The 20,906-nt window shown below is 39.9% G+C and overlaps 1 protein-coding gene across 1 annotated transcript in view; it reads right to left on the bottom strand.

Annotated features, from left to right (window-relative positions):
• Window positions 1–372: 372 nt before the first annotated feature.
• ITGA8 (integrin subunit alpha 8) overlaps window positions 373–20,906 on the bottom strand; it is a 118,542-nt gene continuing 98,008 nt past the window's right edge. The window contains exons 28-30 of the mRNA XM_055708533.1: window positions 14,234–14,335; window positions 5,784–5,906; window positions 373–4,519 (exon numbers count right to left, since the gene is read on the bottom strand). Coding sequence (XP_055564508.1) covers window positions 4,433–4,519; window positions 5,784–5,906; window positions 14,234–14,335 — 312 coding nt within the window. The 3' untranslated portion in view covers window positions 373–4,432. The remainder of the gene's footprint in view (window positions 4,520–5,783; window positions 5,907–14,233; window positions 14,336–20,906) is intronic.

The following is a 20,906-nucleotide window of genomic DNA, read 5'->3' as shown; positions in this document are numbered from 1 at the left end:
GGGATTGCTCAGTATTTGGTCTTTATAGTGATGACAAAAGAGGGCACACTCTGGCCCCCCTTGCCAGGAGAAATGGCGAATCTAAGGTTGATATTTTGTTAATATGACTCTGAATACGAATTTGGGTAAACTGCTGAAAAGTAAGCTAGCCCCTGCAATGTACTGACCATTTCGCATAGCATCCTGAATTCTGCTGTGCTGCTGTTATCCTGAGCCTGCTTCTGAAAAAGCCGTACTGCCTGATGCAGTCCAGTTTTGGAAAGAGTTGCTGAAGTCTGCTTTACAAACCAGTACTGAAACAAAGAACAATACACAACCAAATGAAATGCGGTGCATCAGTTGAGCAACACGATGAAAACAAATCAAACCATCTGAAAAGTCAGTTGTACAATTACTTCCATTCTTTTTTTCTGGAAGTCACTGTGTACAGTAGGGTAGCATCTTGAATAGTTAAGCACCCCTCAAATACAACAATCAGGCGAAACAAGAACAGTCCTTCAACATTAAAAGCATTCCTGCTGTGTCACATCATGGTGCCTGCATAAGCTAAAATCAAGACTTTTTATTGTCAAGAGGCACTACCATTACACTACATTTTAATATGGATCTTTGCCAAAAATCATAAATAAAACACTCATGAACCATTCCTAAAGGCAGAGTGTCAGACGGTATTTCAAGAAAAAAAAGAGTTTGCTATAATGCAGTGGAGTCCTGTAGGCCATAGCCAGTTGGGATTTTCTTTCCTCTGCATCTCTCTAGGTGTTCTGTCAGTTCCCAAAAGGCTTTTTAGTTAATGTATGCCACGCCTACCAAAAGATCCTTCTTGCTAATAGATGAAAAAAATCACAGCTAAAAGGTAAAGAAAATCAGTGCCATTTTCAAGAGATGTCTAATGTGGGAAACCTATAAAAGCTGTCAGGGCAAAAAAGTTGGAGAAGACAGAAAGTTTGTAAATGAGTTACAGAATGGTGATAAGAAAAAATCCCTGTTAACAATCTGGTGGTTAAATAAGAATTATATTTGCTAAATACCTTTAAAGATTAAATCCATAAGTTACGACATATTCAAATGTACTGGTCCCCATTATGTAAATACTGAAGTTTTCGTAAACCATAAAATGTCGCTTGACACTTGATCCTCTTAAAATGTCTGCTGCATGGATGAAGTAACTGGACAGCCTTTCTCAAATGCAGCAAGAAGGATGTGAAATAAAAGATGAATGACTCTGTTTACTAGACTGCTGTGGTGGTTATATCAATAAAGAGTTTTAAAATGCTTTAATTTATGAAGTAACCTGTTTTTTCTGCTCTCCAGACTACTGCTATATTCTCAGCATTAGCAGCTCACCGCATACGTTTGGAAGTATAAAGCTGTATTGCTTTTACAGAAAGCTGCATTTAGTAACTCATTACAAGGCTGACATCACTGAAACAAAAGTTCAGTCATGTAGGGACGTGGCAGAGGTTATCATGCAGCACATTACTAATATACTGGAGGGAAAGATTATGTCAACTGCCTGCTAGTGTCCACAACCAGGATGCAATCTCCCCAGGGGATAAACACTCTTGGCAAGCAATGACACCCAGAAATCTTCTTCACAAAGCTGTTTGCAATTTGCAGCCAAAGCTATCCACAAACGCTGGGACCCAAGACTACAGTCCTTGACAGCACATGGCTCCAGACATTTCCATGGGGGAAGTTTAATCTACAAGGATGTAGAAATATAAAACAAAGTATTGCTCAAAGTAACTGTTTGTCAGATCATGTGCCTCTAATTTGGTTTCCAGTGACATTACACAGCTGCAGCCAATGGATTCCAGCCAGGCCCAGCAGTCAGTGATGTTCTTTTTGGTTTATATTTAGTATTCAAACATGTTTTGCCCATCATTAAAATGGAGAGTAATTGCTCAAAAGTGAACCATAGATGTTACAACTGCAAACAACTTACTAGGTCACCTAGTCCCATCCTCAGAGCAATGCAGAATTGAAAACACATTGGAACAAATACTGAGCAGAGCTGTGTTTGTTTTCATTTTTTCCCTACTCTTTTTTTCTTTATTGTAATTATTAATCAGTATATTAAAAAGTTTACAAAACAACCACAAATGCCAGTGTAAACATGCTTCAGGTATACAAGTAATATAAAGTATTGCACATACAAAAGTCCTATGTTCAGTATCTCCTTACGGTGTGATTTCATCAGAGCAGAGTTGTGCAGATGACGTGACTGCAATGAGCTAGCTGATCTTATTTTGGAAGCTGCTACACATAACAATTCAATATTTACAAAAGCTAGAAGCTCACTGTCTTTTTTATGGGAAGATGATTTTGCCTGGAATGTATGGGATACAGAGGTGTGCAAATATGGGACAGGCTTGCTTTGCTGTCATATTTATCAGCTGATTGCTCTAATCTACAATGGGTCAGCTCAAACCTGTTTGGGGGAAGGGGTCTGTTAATGATTTTCTGCAGGACCAGGAAGTAGCCAGACCTCCCCATCCTCAGAAAATGGAGGTGCTACACCTCCGTCTTCTGAGGCACGTGTCTCCTCCTCTCGTTAAGTCTCATGGGCACACTGCATCTGATAAGCTAAAGACTCCATAAAGGTCTTCTTGCAAATTTGTCTTACATAGGGAGATGGAACACACCTGCTCAGGTTTCTTAGCTTGTGCCTGGATTTCACAGGACAGTCTGCATGCAAGAAATGGTAAAACCGTAAAATCTCCCATCAGACTGACAGAAGTGACAGTATCTCATGGCTAGTCCTGTCCCAAAGTCTTAGGAAGCAGAAGGACAGTTACCTAAAAGGAGCCAAGAAGTGGCAGAATGGATGAGGTCATTTACCAATCAAGAAGCTGCGACAGACTGGAAAGAAAAGGAGCTCAGAAGAAGGAAAGTGTGGTGCATGTTTCAGAAAATGAACAATCCCTCCTGAAGTTTATACAGTATAGCTAATTTCACACTCACAGGCAGCACTGGAAGATTCAAGCACAAATTTGGACAGATCAGAGCTTAAAGCCCTTGCTGAGATAAAGACCGTTTGCTGATAGAGGAAGAAGAATGAAGTCTCTCTTCTTCAGAATCCTGAACACAGAAAAAATTAAAAATTAAATGTATATTTTTACTCTTTACCTCAATCTCATTCCTTCTTTTTGTTCATGCTTGGCTGGCTGGCATCCTGTTCTACATAAATACAAATCCTGCCCACCTTCCCTGCAAGACTTTGCCTAAGAAATAATTATCTTCAGCCCTAAACTTTGCTGAACTCAACACTTTAAATAAGCTGCCAACTTGTAGACTGTAAAATAATAATAATAATAATAATAGAAAAAGCGAAGATTTCTTTAGGTGAACAGTGTTAGGGTCTGACACAAATTTAACAGAAGACACAATGGCAGAAGTCGTTCCATTTTAAGAGGCCATTTCAACAAAGAAACAGGGCAATGGCAATGAAAATGTACCCTAGCCCAAAACCCCCAAGCCTTCTCAAGGTCACCAGTGTGACTGTGATAATTTAAATCAGTGTTTCACAAATGACTGTACCCTGTGTCAGCTGTACAGGTGTCAGCCACCAGCAATGCAAGGAGAGGGTAACTCATCCCCTGCTCTATACTGTGCATGGATTTGGTTATCTGGGTGTGATACTGCCTGCTCTGGGTTGAGAGAGATACAGCATGTACTTGTTTGTCCTGTGTCTCATCTTGTAAAATGTTGAATAAGTCTCTTGCTTTGCAAAACACCTTGTATCCAAGAAAGATGTGTTCTGTGTGTACAATGGGTTTACTTTTCTATTTACATGCAAGGTAAGTACATGATTTCTACTTTTTTACTTCATTCTCTCAAAATCTAAGTTGATGATTATATCAGATACTTATCCTGAAAAGGTGGAAAAATAAATAATTGTGCCCCATCTATAAAGTTCTTTATAGACTACCTTTGTTTTTCAGAAGTACTTTCACGGTACTAATATATTGCTTGTCTCCCTGAGCCATAATTTCATAAAAGTTCTTATTCTTAGGGAGGTGTCAAAGGTATTCCACATGATACAGTAGTGTTCAGAAGTTTTGCCCTGGTCCATCTTCTAGACAATACAGCAATGCAGGTGTTCTCTCCTTGGGAGATTTGAGCTTGTTCTGGAAGCATCTCAGTATACCACACGTGTTCAAAAGCGTCTGCTGAAATGTAGACTGATTGGAATATGGGATAAACATTCTGTTCAGTGGTGAGTATGTTTGCAAGGCTGTAATAAAGCTGCTTTCCTTGGCAAAGATGGCTGTCATGTGGCATGTTCTCAGAACATTGCATAGATCAGATTACAACACTATGTCACTTGCAAGTACAAAGGAAGACTGGTGGAAGGAATCCTTCATTTAAACCTCATCATGTTTTTAGTCTCAGGCAGGATTCTGACTTGAACTGTCACTCTCTTCCTCTATGCATCAGTAGTCTTGTTATTTGTCAGTTGTTCCCTGTCAGCCATGTCATCTTGAGGAGGTCTAGCTCTGTCAAAGAAGCCACACTGCAGGAAACAATCAACAGAAACGAAGGCGTCATGGTAAGAGAACCACAGCAAGCTCAGCTGCAGTTTGATTCTTCAGTCAGTCAACCTGAAAGGTCGGATACAATCTGCAGCAGGCTGATAGACTTTTTTTATTTCTATTCAAGTCATTCCCAATGAAAAACGAAAGTTCTAGGTGCAAGGCACCAAGTTCCAAAGTATAGCTTTAAGAATTCAAATTATATGACAGATACCTTTGCAGGAGATGTAGAGTTGGTCTGAATGCTGATACTTATTGACTCTCATGAGAAATCTGCTCATTTCAGTTCAGCAAGACAGTCGGAAAAGATATTTAGATTGACAAACAGTAATAATAACACAGGTGGAATATGTGTTGGGAAATTGCACAGGACAGTGTTGTGATCTAGACTAAACATCAATGAAGCTGAGATTCCTCTTACCTAACTTTAACTGCCTAAAAGTTACCCTTTTGATCAAAAGGTTGAAAGTCACGTAGGCTTCATGATAGGTCAAAGGAGAGTATCACCAAAAGGTAATTCCTCTCATCTTGCCATGTTTCAGATAGCTTTTTTTTGCTGTTGTTAACTGACTAGAAGAATCTGGAAATTTAGCATAGGCTGGACACCTAACACATAACTTTCAGGCAGCTAAAGGCAGGTAAGCCATATCCCAACTTAAGAAATTATTTCAGTTTTTTTAAAGTTGGAATGGAAAGGATGGCCAAAAGCTTTATAGGCTCCCTCTAATACAGCAGGTTCTAGTAACTTGTCTTCAAACTTGTCAAGGGAGTGTAACAACCAACACAGAACTAGAAAACTTTAAAACCAGAAGATACAACATACTAATATAAAAGGAAATCTTCTAAACATTAATTCTCAAAGCCAGGAGTGTTGTTACATGCTAACAAAAACTGGAAATTCCTGAAGTATTCAGAGAAAACAAAGTTAGAGTCACTTCTTTTTGAACCTAAACATCCTGAAAAAGAGGATCATAGGTCTTGGGAAACAGACTCAAACTCTGTAGGCCCATTTATAACCAGACTTTAATAATAAAGGAGGACTTTGAAAACAAGTTCCCTGCCTAAAGGTCAGTGACACTGTCAGAAATGCCAAAACAAAAAAGACACATGTGCATTGTTGCTTTTGCTCCAAACTGTTAAAGATCACAAAAATTCAGCCTTTCTTTTTCTTATCTGTTAGTATCTTCCAGTAACTTTCTGTGTTCTTTTTTTTAAGGCAACAGTAACAGTAATAATGCAACGTACCTTCCATAAAGCTAGGGTCAACATAGCTAGTACCAGTAGTCCGAGAAGTATTGCTAGAATTATAACCCATAAAGGGATCACAAAGGAGACATTTGGAGTGGACCAAATGACAGATGTTCTGATCTGAAATTAAAAGAATGCATTAAATGAGCAAAAATTAGGCAAGTAAAGCAAAACTGACAGTTGAATACAGAGATTATAAGCATTGACTTCAATAGCATTTTGCAGATTAGAAATACATGTTGCTTTGAATTCTCCCATGTTAGCTTCATTTACTGCAAATTCCTTTCCACTTCTTCATAATAATTACTAGAAATGCAATTCGCACATATAAAAACATCTTGTCATATCAGATACACAAATCATTTTTGTAGAGTAGTAAAAATTTTGCAGAGTAGTAAAAAAATACTTTTCTATGCAGATGCTTTAAGAAGATTCAAGGAGCAAAGTTCTACTCACACGCATGCTGGTACAGCTTAGGCCAGTATAACTGACTTATGTTGAATTACTCTGAAACAATGGTTGACTTCAGCCCAAACCCTTAATTCAAACCACAATAGATACCAGTCACATTATTCCTACTTTAATTTCTGCTGACACACCAGCATACATTTTTTCCTATGACTTGCGTTTCAGCTAAGCAGTCCAAAAATGAAACTCAAGCAGAGTGCACTGTCCTTGTGATAAAGCCTAACACACAGTATGATGGTACGTTCCTTAAAAGAAGCCAAGCATACAGACCATTACCTAAATGGGAAATAAGCATGAAACGCACTCTCTCACTGTCTGGGGCTCTAGAAAGCAGTAGGTGCGTAAAACATGAGTTATCAAAGGTTTTAATTGACTTGGCAAACTTCTCTCTGTAGATCTTCATCTTGATCAAGAATAATAATAACCCTTCTGTACTTTTCCTTCTGGGACCATCCACATAAGTAACCTCCTCCTCCCTCTCCCTTCCATACCTTGTATCAATTTTATTCAATGCTTTCAGACTCATCTTGGAAGGCTTCTCAACAATGTCATTGAATATTTGCTCTCTCCCTGCTGCTTCCAAGTGGGAAGGAATGAGTCTGAGCTTTCCTTAGCTCCTCAGCCACAATTATGTCCCTTCAGTTGTTCTTTCAAACTTTCCTCTTTATTGTTAGCCTAGGAAGTTATTTCTCTCAGGTTTCTGTTGGACCTCTCTCATTTGCTCAAAGTCTCCCTTAAACAGGATAAGTATGTAAACAGATGGAAGTTATTTTCTTCATGACCAGATGAAATTTGTTTGCAATGTAAAATGACTACACAGACTCTCAAATGATCTTCCTCTTCAGTGGTACAGCTAGGAAATAGACTCTTCTCAGTACGTTTCTTGGATATTGCCCAGTCCCTGATTTGCACTCATTGCAAGTTCCCTTTCTACTTGTTTTTTTCTGCTATTATCTCACTGGTTGATGCACTGAAATTTAGCACAAGGTTCATTTTTGTTCGTTCATGGAACAGCATCCTAAGTTTGAAGACTGAACACAACTCCAGTTCAAAATTAATTCCATTTCTGTGCCTCTCACTTCTCTCCTTTAAGATGGCAAATTTTAGCCTTTCTGCAACATCTAGCCCTTTCTTCTCAGACTCTTTCTGATGATCAGCATACTTGCCTAGGCTTTTCATTCTGCAAGCACCAGCAGATCTGTCTCCCAGCTACTGTCACACTTAATTGGAAGACACTTTGGATCCTACTCAGACACGGCACTTAGAAAAATGGTAGTCTGGTGAGGTTTACTGATGCATATATATATTTTTACAGTATCCCTCACTGTTATGGGACAGAGATCATAGTTCAAATTAGGCACAAACTTTCTATGTGGGACGCCACTTGCCTTCTACCAAAGCTTACACTGAGGGTTGTGTAGAAAATTCTGAGACACTGCTCAGTCCTTCTGAGGTTAGCACTTTAACATTGACCTGTACCCTAAAGACGAAGTGCTTGCAGTGCTGGCCATACCATCATTGACCTTACACATACATTCAGCTAATATACTTCTCAGGTGCAGCTGTAAATAGTTATTACTCTAAAAGACTTCAGAAATATAGCATATAAAAAGAATAAATGTTATCCAATTAAAGCAAGAAAAAAATATTTCAAAGCGAACAGGATTAGGAAAAAACTCCATGAAATCCCACCCCTGGGTTCCAACAGATGTCTTGCTGGTGTGATCAAGTGATCAACTATGCCACTGCAGGGATGCCATTCCCCTCCCCAGACTCCTCTTTGGGTTGCTTTTTAATCCCTGCAGAACTTTATAGGCTTTCTGTATCATTAGATTCATCAAGAGCAGTGCTCACTCAGTAAGGACAAAATGTTTTTGAATGGCTCTTCTTGTGTCTCAGAGCGGTACTGTATCTAGCATTAAAATGCAAGGGCAGAAAAAATGAGAAAAAGGTCATCCGAACTGTCTGCACAGAGAAAAGCCAGTTAGAAACAGATGAATGCAAGTAAAAGGCTTATCTGGCCAGGAAAATCAGAAGGGATGCAGTCATGATCGGCTACATGAAGCCTGCAGCAAGCAATGAGCTCAGCTGTCCAAGGAAGAAAGTATCTCCCTTCTACTGCTTGAAATTCCTCATGAATGCTGCCCTGAGGCAAGCCTTGAAGACTTGATCACATATAGCACATATTGGGAAGTGCTGATGAAAACTCAATGGGCCTCCCTCAAGACAGCGAAAACTGAGATTGACTAAAAAAACCCAACCCACCCACACTGTCCACCTCCACTGTTGGAAGACTGTGGCACTACAGGCAAAAAGTTATAATTTTTTAATTTATTATTTGAAAAGGATCTGTCATTATCAACATACAGCATACATACCTTAGTTATGTAAGGTTTGAGCTTCACTGCAGTCTCTGTTCTAACACTATCACTTGTCTAAGCATGATAAGTGATCGACCACTTACCGTAATCATCTTAACAAATATTTGTAAACAACAGTAAATAGCAAACCCAAGCGGTGCTTTCTGTCCTCTCAGCTTTGACAGAATGAGTGAGTCCATTTTACATTAAGATCAAATCTAAGGGAAGACCCATTTGCTTGCAAAAATTTGATCTAGCCATTTCTGGTATTGATAGCTTGAGCCAAATTCCTAGGTGGCATAATGTGACTGAGACAAATGCAATAGAAATGGAGTCAGCATTGCTGCCATGGGCCAGACTGTACAACACCATCAGGCCAGAACAAAAAGACTCTGGCAAACTGCTGGCCAACTATGGATGGATTGGTAGAGGGACAGTCTACTGGAACTGTATGTCTTGAATACAGGAATTATCAGAGCGGGCAAGCACTTCTGTAGGAAGGATTTTTTGTTTACAGGATTTCTTAAGATAGTATCTGACTGAATCACACCTGGCACCTTCGGCACCAAGTACATTTTCGTCCAAGTTAAGGCAACTACCTCAGCACCACAGGTGCTCTCAGACAGGGATAAACTAAGCTGCTGCCTGGTGTTGTCTAGGATCTGAACAGCTCATAGGGCTGCCTACTGATAGCACAGGAGCACAGCAACTGAACTCTTAACGTGGTCCAGTTCACTGTTCGAAATTAGGTGGGGTCAATCCAGACCTCAAGGCATGTTTGAGATCCTGCTGAAATCAGTGGAAACAGTCTATGTCATTAGGGATGGTGGATTTCATCAGGCTTTGGATAAAGCTGATAGTAGTGTACGCAACTCCACGTATCTATGTAGCCATTTAATGCCTTCTGTTATGCACCTCTTCCTAGATGTTTGCTGCGTTTGCATGTTGTGTTTTTTCTCCTCTTAGTCTGTGAAAACAATAAAGCAACCTAGCTCTTCTTGTGATGCCTACAAAACACCTATCAGCATGGATCCAGATAAGGACATCTGGGTCTTCCTGAGGACACACTGTAACCGAGTGGTGTAGCAGTGCTTGTACTGCATCAGTTCACAACCCCCTCTCCTTTCCTCCTTCTGTTGTTCTGCCTTTACAGACAGTAGAGTGCAACTAACAATGTAATTTCAGTAGCTCAGCTGGAGCCTGGCAAATGTTGAAATCTAAACAAGAAACTAATCTTACAGAAGTGCAGAGCATCGTGTTTATACTCCTTAGATTATCAGCAATGAGTAAAACAGCAGGAATTAGGTCTATCCTGTATCAAGCAGAACGCTGCTGCGAAGCTGTCTCATTTCTTTTGTAGGAGTGAGGCCAATGGCTAATGAAATATTTCCTCGCTAAAATCTTAAAACCATCTTGTTGCACCCACACACTTTTCCCATGAATCCTTCTGTGTCTTAGGTTTTTGAAAGCAAGGGAAGTGTTGTGCTAACTGCTTGAGATTTATTTTGTGAGCAGGGGATTATGTGTAGGCATCAGTCTCGCTCCTGCCTGTGTGCATTACCAGTGAATATAATGCCCCTGGGCTGCCTTTTATACTCTATACAATGACTTGCAGGGCTACTAATGCAATTCCTCGTGAACAGTTTGACACTGCAAGTCCTGAACACCCACAGAGCTGAGGCAGAAGCTGGAGGGGAAGAAAGAAACAAAGCATCCCTTCAGTTCTGCCTGCCTCGTTTCACCATTTCCACAGAAGACTGTCCCTCCTCCACCCCATGCTGTCCACAACAGTTTTACATATGATTTTGATTTAAGACAAGTTTGCATTATTCAGCTTGGATTTCTGTTCTTCTCCATGTGGTAGGTTTAGTGCTGCTGGATCAGAGCCAGGGAATGTTTTTGGGAGAATTTATCGGTTTTTATCTAAGGTGGCCAGTATGAAGAAATGGAATTTTTACTTGTTGCATGTTGGCACTGCATTTTAGATGCATGTTGGCTTTCCTCTCTATTCAGGACAAGACTTTCTTATACTGGACACTGAAAAAAATGGCTGCTTCTCTGTCAGGCTGGTGAAAAGCACACCCCACAGACCTGAGAGGAGCCATCTGACTTTCAGCCTTTCACACTGCTGAACATCTCATACCTTTTGTATGCAAAGAAGTGACAAGGAATTCCATCTAGCTCAAGCACTGAGATGAGAGTGAAGCCAACCAGAGTGTTGCGGACAGAGCCTTTGTCTGCTATTGGAAATAAAATCCAAGTTGGTCTTAGCACAGATGCTGTCTGATAGTCTTAACTTCAGAAATGCTGTTGTGATTCCACAGGGTAGCTTTTATTTTCCTTTTTTAAAATACACCACAGTTAAGCACATTGAAAGTAGATAAAAGAAATATTGGGGGTTTTGCCATTATTTTTGCACAGTTTGGATTTTGCTCCTGATTTTGGTGCTACTCAGTGTGGCTTCAAAATTGTCTTTGATTCCACTGGAAGGCAGCACAATGCAGAGAGGAGCATATGGGGTAAGCTGATGACAGTTCATCGGCAGTCCCTTGTGGATGGATGGGAATTACGTTTTCCTAGTGCAAACATTCAGCATCTGTGGTCAGAAGTCAGTGCCTGCTAGTGGGATTCTCACAAAGCTTTTTTTTCCCCTCTTGTTCTTTAAAGGACATACTTTAAAAATAAAAACAACCTCTCCATAATTGTAATCTGCTACTTTAGGAAACAGTAGCTAAACTCATTATTATTCTAATGCTAACAGTTTTTCTGCCCATCATAATCTTCCTCTAATCTTTGCTTACAGAGACTAAGAAACAAGAGCTCTTTAGTACTCTTACATGTTCCCATCCAACCTCTGCAGCATGATGTTCTCTTACGCTCTGAAAAAAATGCTCAAAATAAAATGTAAAAGCTCCCTTGAGCTTGGAGTCATAATTAACATTAACATTTATGTTTACATTTTACAGGTGTTTGTGCAAATATATTTCATAAGGAAGAATATATGCACATTTAAAATGCAAGTACTATCACCATGTATTAGCTACAAAAAAACCCAAAAATGTTACAAGCCTTAATCTGAAACCAATTTTACTCACTATAGGACACTGGTCAAACAGTTTAGATAAAGGCATCCCCTCTGAAGATCCCATCAAACATTTAAGAAAAGTAATTATATTTTATTAAATTCCAAAACTGGTCCAAGAATTCTACACTAAAATGATTTAATAAGCCTGCTTATTCTAACTGTACTTTTTATAGTAAAAAGTACTTTCACCTTGTACATGAAATTCATTAAGTAGGATCGTATTATTTACCATAATGATACTTGTAGGAAAAAATGAGAGTTTTATCTTGAATGATAAAGCTGTTAGCAAGGAAATCCAACCAGTTGTACAATATATACCTGTAATTCCAAGCCTATCAGAAATACTTTTATTGATGTCAGTGGATTCTGGTTTAAGCTCCACTAAGTTCCAAGCTAATTTTCTGTTTGATGCTATTTTCACTCTAATGTTTTACTGCAAAAGATTCAGGTTTTCTTACATTTATACAACATTTCACACACCTATGTATCATGACCCTCTGTTCAAGACATAGACCTATATTCCATGATGATGGACATGAAGACCTCAGTGCTGCAAATATGACTACATGACTGTGTAGGTTACTGATGCATATGGGATTATTCATGCCATTAAATTTAAACACACTTATCAGCCTGCATAACTGGAATCCAGCACTGTATGAGTTAAATGAAGGATATATGATCTGTCCTTTTAGAATATATTGTCTTTACTATATAAACTGTAAAGACTTAACTGATTTTTAGATTTTTACAATTAATTTTAAAATATTAAAATCTTTATTCACTTCCACCATTGCATTGTCTGAAAAAATAGCATAAACTCCCAAATAAATCTTAGAAACTTTTAAAACACAAATGGTCTTTTTCAGGAGGAGCAAAAATATTAAGCATTGCCTAACTTCAAGGAAATATTTCTTCTTGCAAGTGGAGCATCAAAAGAGCTTGTGCATATAACACATAAAGCTGTAGAGCTGGCAAGCATCCACTGCCATGTCCAGATATGAAACTACATAAAAGCGCTATCATTTTTCAACATTTTACAGTTGCCATTACAGGCATTTTGCTGTAAATCATCTGCAGCAAATAACAAGCATTATACTGGCTGGAGTAAGAGAATAAAATGCTTATCTGATCATTTGGTAGATCATCTGACACTTGTTGAGAACAGCAGACTATCACCTGGGGTAAAGCACTTTAGTCCAGATGAAGGCACTACTACCAATAGAGTTCTGCACAACATGTGTTTCTGGTATGGAACACATGCTGCAAGAAAATAAAAAGAGTCTGAGTATATCTGTCAGCTTGGAGCCTTTGAACCTTTCTGGATGTTTACTGCATCAAGCATCAAATCTCTCTGGTGAAATCATGGTTCTCCTGATTTTAGAGGCTGGAGTCACTGGGCATATAGGACCAAATTTTCACCTCATGTCTTCCCAGAGCAAGTATCAATCAACCATTCAATCTGTGCCTGTTCAAAACAAAACTTTATAGCCTGTATCCTCTAAAATATATTCAAAGTAAGCTGTAAAGTGTATTGTTACTTTGGTTTTCCATATAAGAAAATATTCTACTACATGTCAACAGATTGGTATGATGTATTTGCATCACGATTTAACTTGGAAAAGTTTGTACTGAGCTTACCTTTTAAAAGAAGGACTGTAAATGATAAATCTTTATAAAGATGATAACAATAAGCCTTCAAATTTCAGAGTGCTCTTATACTAGAATCAAATTTTGCACTCATATTTTACTTAGTTCTATGAGTAATGACAAAATAGAGTGAATTTAAACCCTGGTATTAGACACGGTAAGAAGCCAATTCATTTAAAGTGCTCCCCAAATTCAATGCTTTGGCACCAGCAAAAAATTGAATCAAGCTTACACCTCAAAGATTAATTTTTCTTATAATAATCTAGGGTTATACAAACCTTGCTCTGCAAATAAGGCAAGTACTTCAGTATCTATCTATCTATGACATCTGTAGGGATTACCAGGACATTTCATATCTTGTACCTGATGTGCTGTGAGGCGGACACCCTAGAGATGCATGCAAAACTTTCTGAAAATCAGGGTATCAAAGAATCTTAATACAGATAAGAGAGAAGTTGCCATAGAAAATCCATACGCTTGGGCGAGACTGCTGACTGGGAGATCTCTAAACCTGACAAAACCAAGATTTTGGATTTTGTACAGAAATTTCCTCCAGATTTCTCTTTACTACAAACAACACAATTAGACACTTGCTTTCACAGTTTTGTTGTTTTCTTCGGGTGACAAATCTGTCCTGATTGCAATAAAGCAGTCTGCACATCAATGCAGCAAGATGTTATTTAAAAATAGGAGTTAGTATCATATATCATCAACTTCCACAGAAAGCAATAAAGGTATTTCCTTTAGGTATTATTTCAGGAATTTACACTAGAAACACAGGAAAGACTGATCTTAATATTTTCATCTATAAAAATTTTCACAGCTGGGATCAAAATGACCACATACATGTGCTTCACACGAAGATATAATTTTTAGTTACTTACTGCTGTGCTTCCCTTGGGGAGCTTTGCTGGTTGCACTTTATATGGCATGCTTTTGACTTCGAAGGACACATTGGAAGAAAGAGTATAGAGATCATTCTTTCTCTGAAATTATATAAAAGAAGGTATTATGAAAAAAATTATTACACTTAAAAACATTATGAGAAACAAACAGGGAAAGAATACAGAGCACTGATTTCCTAAGGCAAACGTGGTTTCTTTTGGTAAAGGGTACAGCAATCTTAGGACCTGTATATGTCCACAAGACAAATATATAATATAGCGTAAAGTTGAAATACAAGTACCACGTGTTTAAATGGGGAAGAAGAGTTAGATATGCAGAAAGACGCAGTTGTTTCTCATATTTCTTGCTGAAACAGGAGACTGGTGAGTTTGAAGCAGGGAGGAAGGTTTATGAGGTGTCTACGTTTTAAAACCTTGCCTCTGCTCACCAAGCCCAACAACGTGAGTCTCTTGAGATTTCCAAGCCCATGTTGAGACCAGGTTGGTAGAGCTCCCCGATGGCATCAAAGGACTGGCTGTGCCTTCCCATCAAAGAACAACAACAGGACAAACATCTTTGCACTCCATTTAAGAGTGTGACTGATTTCCTATTGCAGTAGAGCTCAGAAAATCCAGAACAACTCACCTTGCTTTTTTACTACTTTGTGCAAATGCAACAGGAATGTATGGCAATCATTGTTTAACTGGTTGCCTAGCAAAATATTTACCTAGTTCTCATTAAGCACTTCAACAAACCCAAAGATGTGCAGACAGAACATGTATCTTTCTGTCAGTTCTCTGCGTTTCATTTATACTTGCTTGTATTTATAAAATATTATTAGATTAGATCAGATGAGGAATTACCTTCCCTGGTTCAGAATGACTGAAAACTCTAACACCATATAGCTCACGCGGTGACTTTTAATTAGTGCTTTCACCTCATTTGGAAGCCAGGCAGGCACTGACACACTCCATGTGACCAATTGTGTCTCTCATTGTGCTGTTCTGACCTTGACAATAATATCCCACTGTAGGCAAACTGCCTTGAAATGACAGTTAAGTGCTGGTATATCCACTGGAAAAATACCTACCTAATTCTGTTATGAACTGGCATAAGCACTGACATATGAAAGTGCATGTCCCTTAAAAGAATCTTAATGGCTGCACCATTTACTGCAAATGGATGCAAATATTTTCCACGCACATATTTGAATCCTGTTGAGCCTTGGCAATCTAACTGGAGTTAGTTTTGAAGGCTAAGTACATCAGGTATCATGTAAAACTTTCAGTTCACTGAATCTGACATGTTTCCATTTCACTGAATGTTATTTTGCTACAGACAGAAGATCCTGCACTTGAACTATGTCCTCTTTTTCCTTGGTTTTATCCCAAGGAAGGATGGCTGAGTGGTTATCATGTTTTGCTGGAAGTCAACAAACCTGTTTCTCATTCCACCTCTGCAACTGATTTTTTGTTAATGCTACATGCAACTTACCTTGTATAGACCATCCCATGTGAAGGTGGGGTAGTGGAGTAGTGATATGGATCTCCTGTAAAAGTGCTTTTATATGCTCTGAAAAGCATTAGGTAGTTAAGTGCTAATATGCCCACTGGAATCCAGAGGGCTAGGAATTATGACTATCATTATATCCCTTTACATTAGACTCCTTGAGGTAAACAATTTTAATCTTTTGGATGAGAATATTTTTGAAGCCCTTAATTTTTGCTACCTGTCTCAATCCTTTCTGAAATATGATGACCAGAATTCAACACAGTATTTCACTACTGACTTACAGAACGACAGAGCTTTGTAACAGCTTCTTACAGTCCAGTGTATTTGGAACGTTGCTGTCACTTCCTACATCCCCTTCTGCAAAACTTTCTCCTTCCTTCTACTTCTCACACATTTAGGAGGTCTGCTCCATTGACAAGACTTGGCTCCTATGTGATTACTCAATGTCTTTTCCTCCCTGCTAGGTGGTGTCTTTCTCTGGAATTTCCTGTTGCATCAAAGGCATAAACGCTCTCTAAGAATTGTTTCTCCCTTTTCAGCTGTTTTTTGGAGCAAGGACTGAGCTAAGACTGATAATTTGGGTTACTGCTCGTTTCCTTCACTGATAGAGAAAGGTTTGTGAAAATGACCTGAAATAAGCATAACTGAAACCTGGGAGCCAGCTTGAACGCAGCTGAATGACGATGGCCCAACTCAAAGTTTTCACAGAACTGCTGAGGTTGGAGGGCACCTCTGAAGAGTGTCTGCTCCAAGCACATGCTCAGAGCAGGGCCAACTACAGCAGTATGCTCAGGGCTATATTCATATTCAGCTGGATTTTGAATATCTCCAAGACTGGAGACTCCAAAATCTCTAGGAGCAACCTGTCACAATGTTTGACTATCCTTACAGTAGAAAGTGTTTTCTTATGTTTTAAATGGAATTTCCTGTATTTCAATTTGTGCTTCTTCCCTCTTGTCCTGTTACCGGGTATCACAGAGAAGAGCCTGCTCTGTCTTCTTTACTCCCTCCTATCAGATGTTTATAGACACTGGTAACATCCCACCTGAGCCTTCTCTTCTCCAGACTGAACAGTCCCATATCTCAGCCTCTCCTTGTACATCAGATGCTCCAAGCCCTTATTAATGGTTGTGGCCCTTGGCTGGACTTGCTCCAGCATGTATGTGCCTTACTTCTCCCAGGGAGCCCAGGGCTGGACACAGCGCTCCAGATCTACCTCACCAGTGCAAAGCAGAGAGGAAGTCACCTCCCTTGACCTGCTGGCAATGCCTCTTCCTAATGCAGACCAAGAGGCTGTTGACTTTCTCTGCTGCAAGGGCACACACAGTGGGCTCATGTTCAACTTGGTGTCCACCGGGACCCTGAGATCCTTTACTAGAACTCTGCCTTCCAGCTGGTTGGCCACCAGCCTGTACTGGCATGTAGGGTTATTTCTCCTGTGGCATAGGACTTTGCATTTCCCTTTGTCACACTTCCTGAAATTCCTGCCAACCCACTTCTCCAGCCTGTCCAGGTCCTTCTGAAGGGCAGTACAGCCATCTGGTGTATCAACCACTTCTTCCACTACCATCTGCAAACTTGCTGAAAGTGTTCTCTGTCCCATTATCCAAGTCATTAACGATATTAAACAGTATAGGCCTCTCTCCCATATTGACCTCTGGGGTACACCACTAGTGACAGACCTCCAGCAGGACTTCATGCTGCTGATCACATTGTGGCACTCTCCAAACTATCCAGCTGCAACAAGGTCTTCTACCGTCTCATACCAACATACTCTTCGTGCCCATCCCTCTGCTGCCTTCTCCTTGTCTCTCCTCATCCCAGGCTCACAATCTCTCTTGCTCACTCACTCACTCACTCACTCACTCACTCACTCACTCACTCACTCACTCACTCACTCACTCACTCACTCACTCACTCACTCACTCACTCACTCACTCACTCACTCACTCACTCTTCTTCAGCTGCTCCCTCTTCATTGGCTGCCCAACCCCTTAACAGAACCAGCCACAGCTGCACCTTATCTACATCGGCCAACCCACCGCCCCTGAAGCCAGCCCACAGCTGTATGTTATCAATATTAATTAACCCAGCTTCATTCCTCTACAATCACACACTTCCAGCCTGGTATTTCAATCAGTTTCAAATCCACCTCTCTGCCTACCTACCTTCATTAATTTTGACAGTGTCCAAAACCCCGCTAAAGTTAAGATAAAAACCCGCAGTGACTACTTTCCCCTTGTCCACAAAGATGAACCTAATTTATCTCATTGCAGAAGGCTATCAGGATGGTCAAGCATAATTTCCTGTTTGCAAATTCACACTGGCAACTCCCAATCACCTTCTCGTCCTTCATATATTTTCAAATGACTTGTGGGTTTTTTCCCTCTATCACATTTTGAGGGACTGAAATGAGGCTGACTGGCCTTTAGTTGTCTGGATCCTCCTTCTTGAAGATGGGTGTAATATTTGGTTTTTTCAAGTCCTCAGAAATTTCCCCCATCACCATGACCTTTCAAAGATGATTGAGGGGAGTCTTGCACTGATATTGGCCACCTCCCACAGCACTTGTAGCTGTATCCTGTCAGATCTGTTGTACTTTTCTATGTCCAACTTGTTTAAATGTTTCCCTAACCTGCTATTTCTCCACTGAAGGTAAATGTTGATTGCTGCAGGCTTTCCCCCTGGTCCAGAGGTCCTGGATTACTGTATGCAGATTTTATCAGTAAAGACCAAAGTGAAGGATGCACTGAGTAACAGCCTTTCCCTTGTCCTATTCAGAACAACACCTGCATTTTCCCTAGTCTTCCTTTTGCTGGTGATATAGAAGCCTCCCTGATGCCCTTTAAGTCCCTTGCTAGGCTCAGCTCCTGGTGGGCTTTTACTTTCCTAACTCTGTCCCTACGTGCTCAGACCACTGTCTCTACATTCCCCACCCAGCCCCTGCACTGTGTTAACTGACTCTGCTTCCACATCTTTTATGCTTCCCTTCTGTGTTTGAGTTTTACTAGGAGCTCCTTGTTCATACATGCAGGCCTCCTGCCACCTTTCCTTGATTTCCTGCATGTCAGGATGGACAGTTCTTGAGCTTAAAGGTGGTGATCCTGGAGAATCGCTAGTTCTCCTGGAGTCCGCTTTTCTCTAGCACCACCTCCCATTGAGTTCTTCCAAGCAGATCCCTGAAAAGGTTGAAAGCTACTCTCCTGAGGTCCAGGGTTGTTCTGGTATTTGCCTTGTTCAGTCTGTCTTCTTTTTAAAAAAAGCGTTTTCTCTTCAAATATGCAACTGTTTACTGATGAAATGAAGCCAGCATATTTATTGCCTTCTGGAATTCATTTGGCTATGCCATAATTTGGTTCTTTGAAAATACTGAGCAGCCAACCATTCAACCTCTCCTTGGGGCTTATATTAGGAATGAGCAATATGAAGAAAACTACCTCAAATGACTACGCAGGGATAGTCAAAACAGCTCCTTAACATAGAAGGCATCTAATGAAAGGGAACTACCTTTTCTATCAACAGTGTTTGAAATGAAAAATTAGATCGATTTTAAGATTTGACTTGGCAAATAAGTATTTTTTATACACCTTCATAGTGCTGAACATCTATGAGGTGGTCTTCAGAAAAAATATTTTCCCTTATCACAATAATTATTTTCCATTTTCAGACTCAAGCTGTTCTTCACCTTTTATTCTAGAGCGCCAGACTCCTCACACAAGGTCCTAGCATGTTTCTGTAGTTATGCAATGATTTGTATTCAGGAAAGAAGCCTGAAAAAAGCCTTACATTTTCAATTCTAAGCAAGTCATATTAAGCAGGATTCTGGATATGATTTATATGATTTATAAAAGTAATCTGTAATGGAGAGAGCAGGATATGTTATATTATTAAGGAAGTAGACATTAGACATGCAGCCTGATTGGCTAAAATACAGTAAAGGCATTAATTCCCTTGAAACATCATATAAAGGAAACACAACACTTAGGGAAAAATAAATCCTTTCACCTACTATACATGGCTTATTTAATTTTCAGCTTAAATCAGCAATAACATCAGAGGAGGGTACATCCTGTGGATTAACACTTGGCTGGGGTTAATAACCTTGCGTTGCGCCCACAGCTATTAGTTCTCCTTGACCCTTCATTAGGCTCCTAGAAATGCTGCACACCTCTGTTGCTTTACTGGAATGGAGAATGTAAAAGTCTAGAGAGTATTTTTCTGCATTCACAGATTTATGCGCTTGTGGCAAAGGGCTTTGAAACAATGACTGCTGCCAGCATCATTTCCAAACAGGATTTTCAATTGCACCAACACCTTGGAGATATGGGCAGCTATCTCTTCTAGCCTTCTTTATAATTCTCAAGTAATTTCTGAGACACAACATTTCTTTACCATATCATTTCTTAAATAATGTATGTTTAAATATTCAGTGTTTACTGGAAACAGCAGGATCTGTGGTTTCCATTTCAAGCCGAGGACTTCATTATGGCTCAGAGGAAGGAGAAGAAAGAATCTGATGTTTGCGAATGTCAGTGCCTAATGACCAGCAGCAGGGTGCCCAGCCCTAGCTACATTAGCCCTTTTGAGATTCCTCTTGATTTGAACAAGCGGAGCCTGCTCTTGCGCGCATTGCTGAGACAGTAGTTTGCCAATACCCGGGTAAGTAGGCAAAACATGGCTATCCCCTGTGTTGCCTGGGTGGTAGATCCCTGCTGGTGTATTTATTAAGGCTTCTCTCTCTCTCTCCACACTTTTGTTTTACAAATAGATTTTTGAACTGAAGCCTTTGTTTTCTTTAACAGTTATGAGACATAGAAGTGTTCCCAATAAATATTCAGTGCAGTGTTTCCCTAAGTAAAATTGAGGCAAACAGAAATAATGTGGAAAGTGCTGGAAGATCTTGGACAATTTGAATGAGAGTTCTCCAGGCTCCAGTGGAATGCTGGTGGTTTCTGCAGGAAGCTCAAGCAAAGACCTGAAGTCTCCCCAAAGCATGTTTAAGGCACGTGGAGGCATCCTATTGAGAGAGCAGACTAAAATGCAGGGAAAATCTGGCCCACAGGGAGCTAGACTGAGGGTAGGAGGAACTAAGCTTTTAGCGGCTTAGAGAAGTTTGAGAGGTCATTGTTCTTCTGCAGGTTTGAAGAGTTTAACTACTAG

Source organism: Falco cherrug, chromosome 4 (genome assembly GCF_023634085.1).
Source record: "Falco cherrug isolate bFalChe1 chromosome 4, bFalChe1.pri, whole genome shotgun sequence".
NCBI classification, from domain to species: Eukaryota; Metazoa; Chordata; class Aves; order Falconiformes; family Falconidae; genus Falco; species Falco cherrug.
Note: the sequence above shows the minus strand (reverse complement) of the source record. Positions and strands in the feature narration are given on the sequence as shown.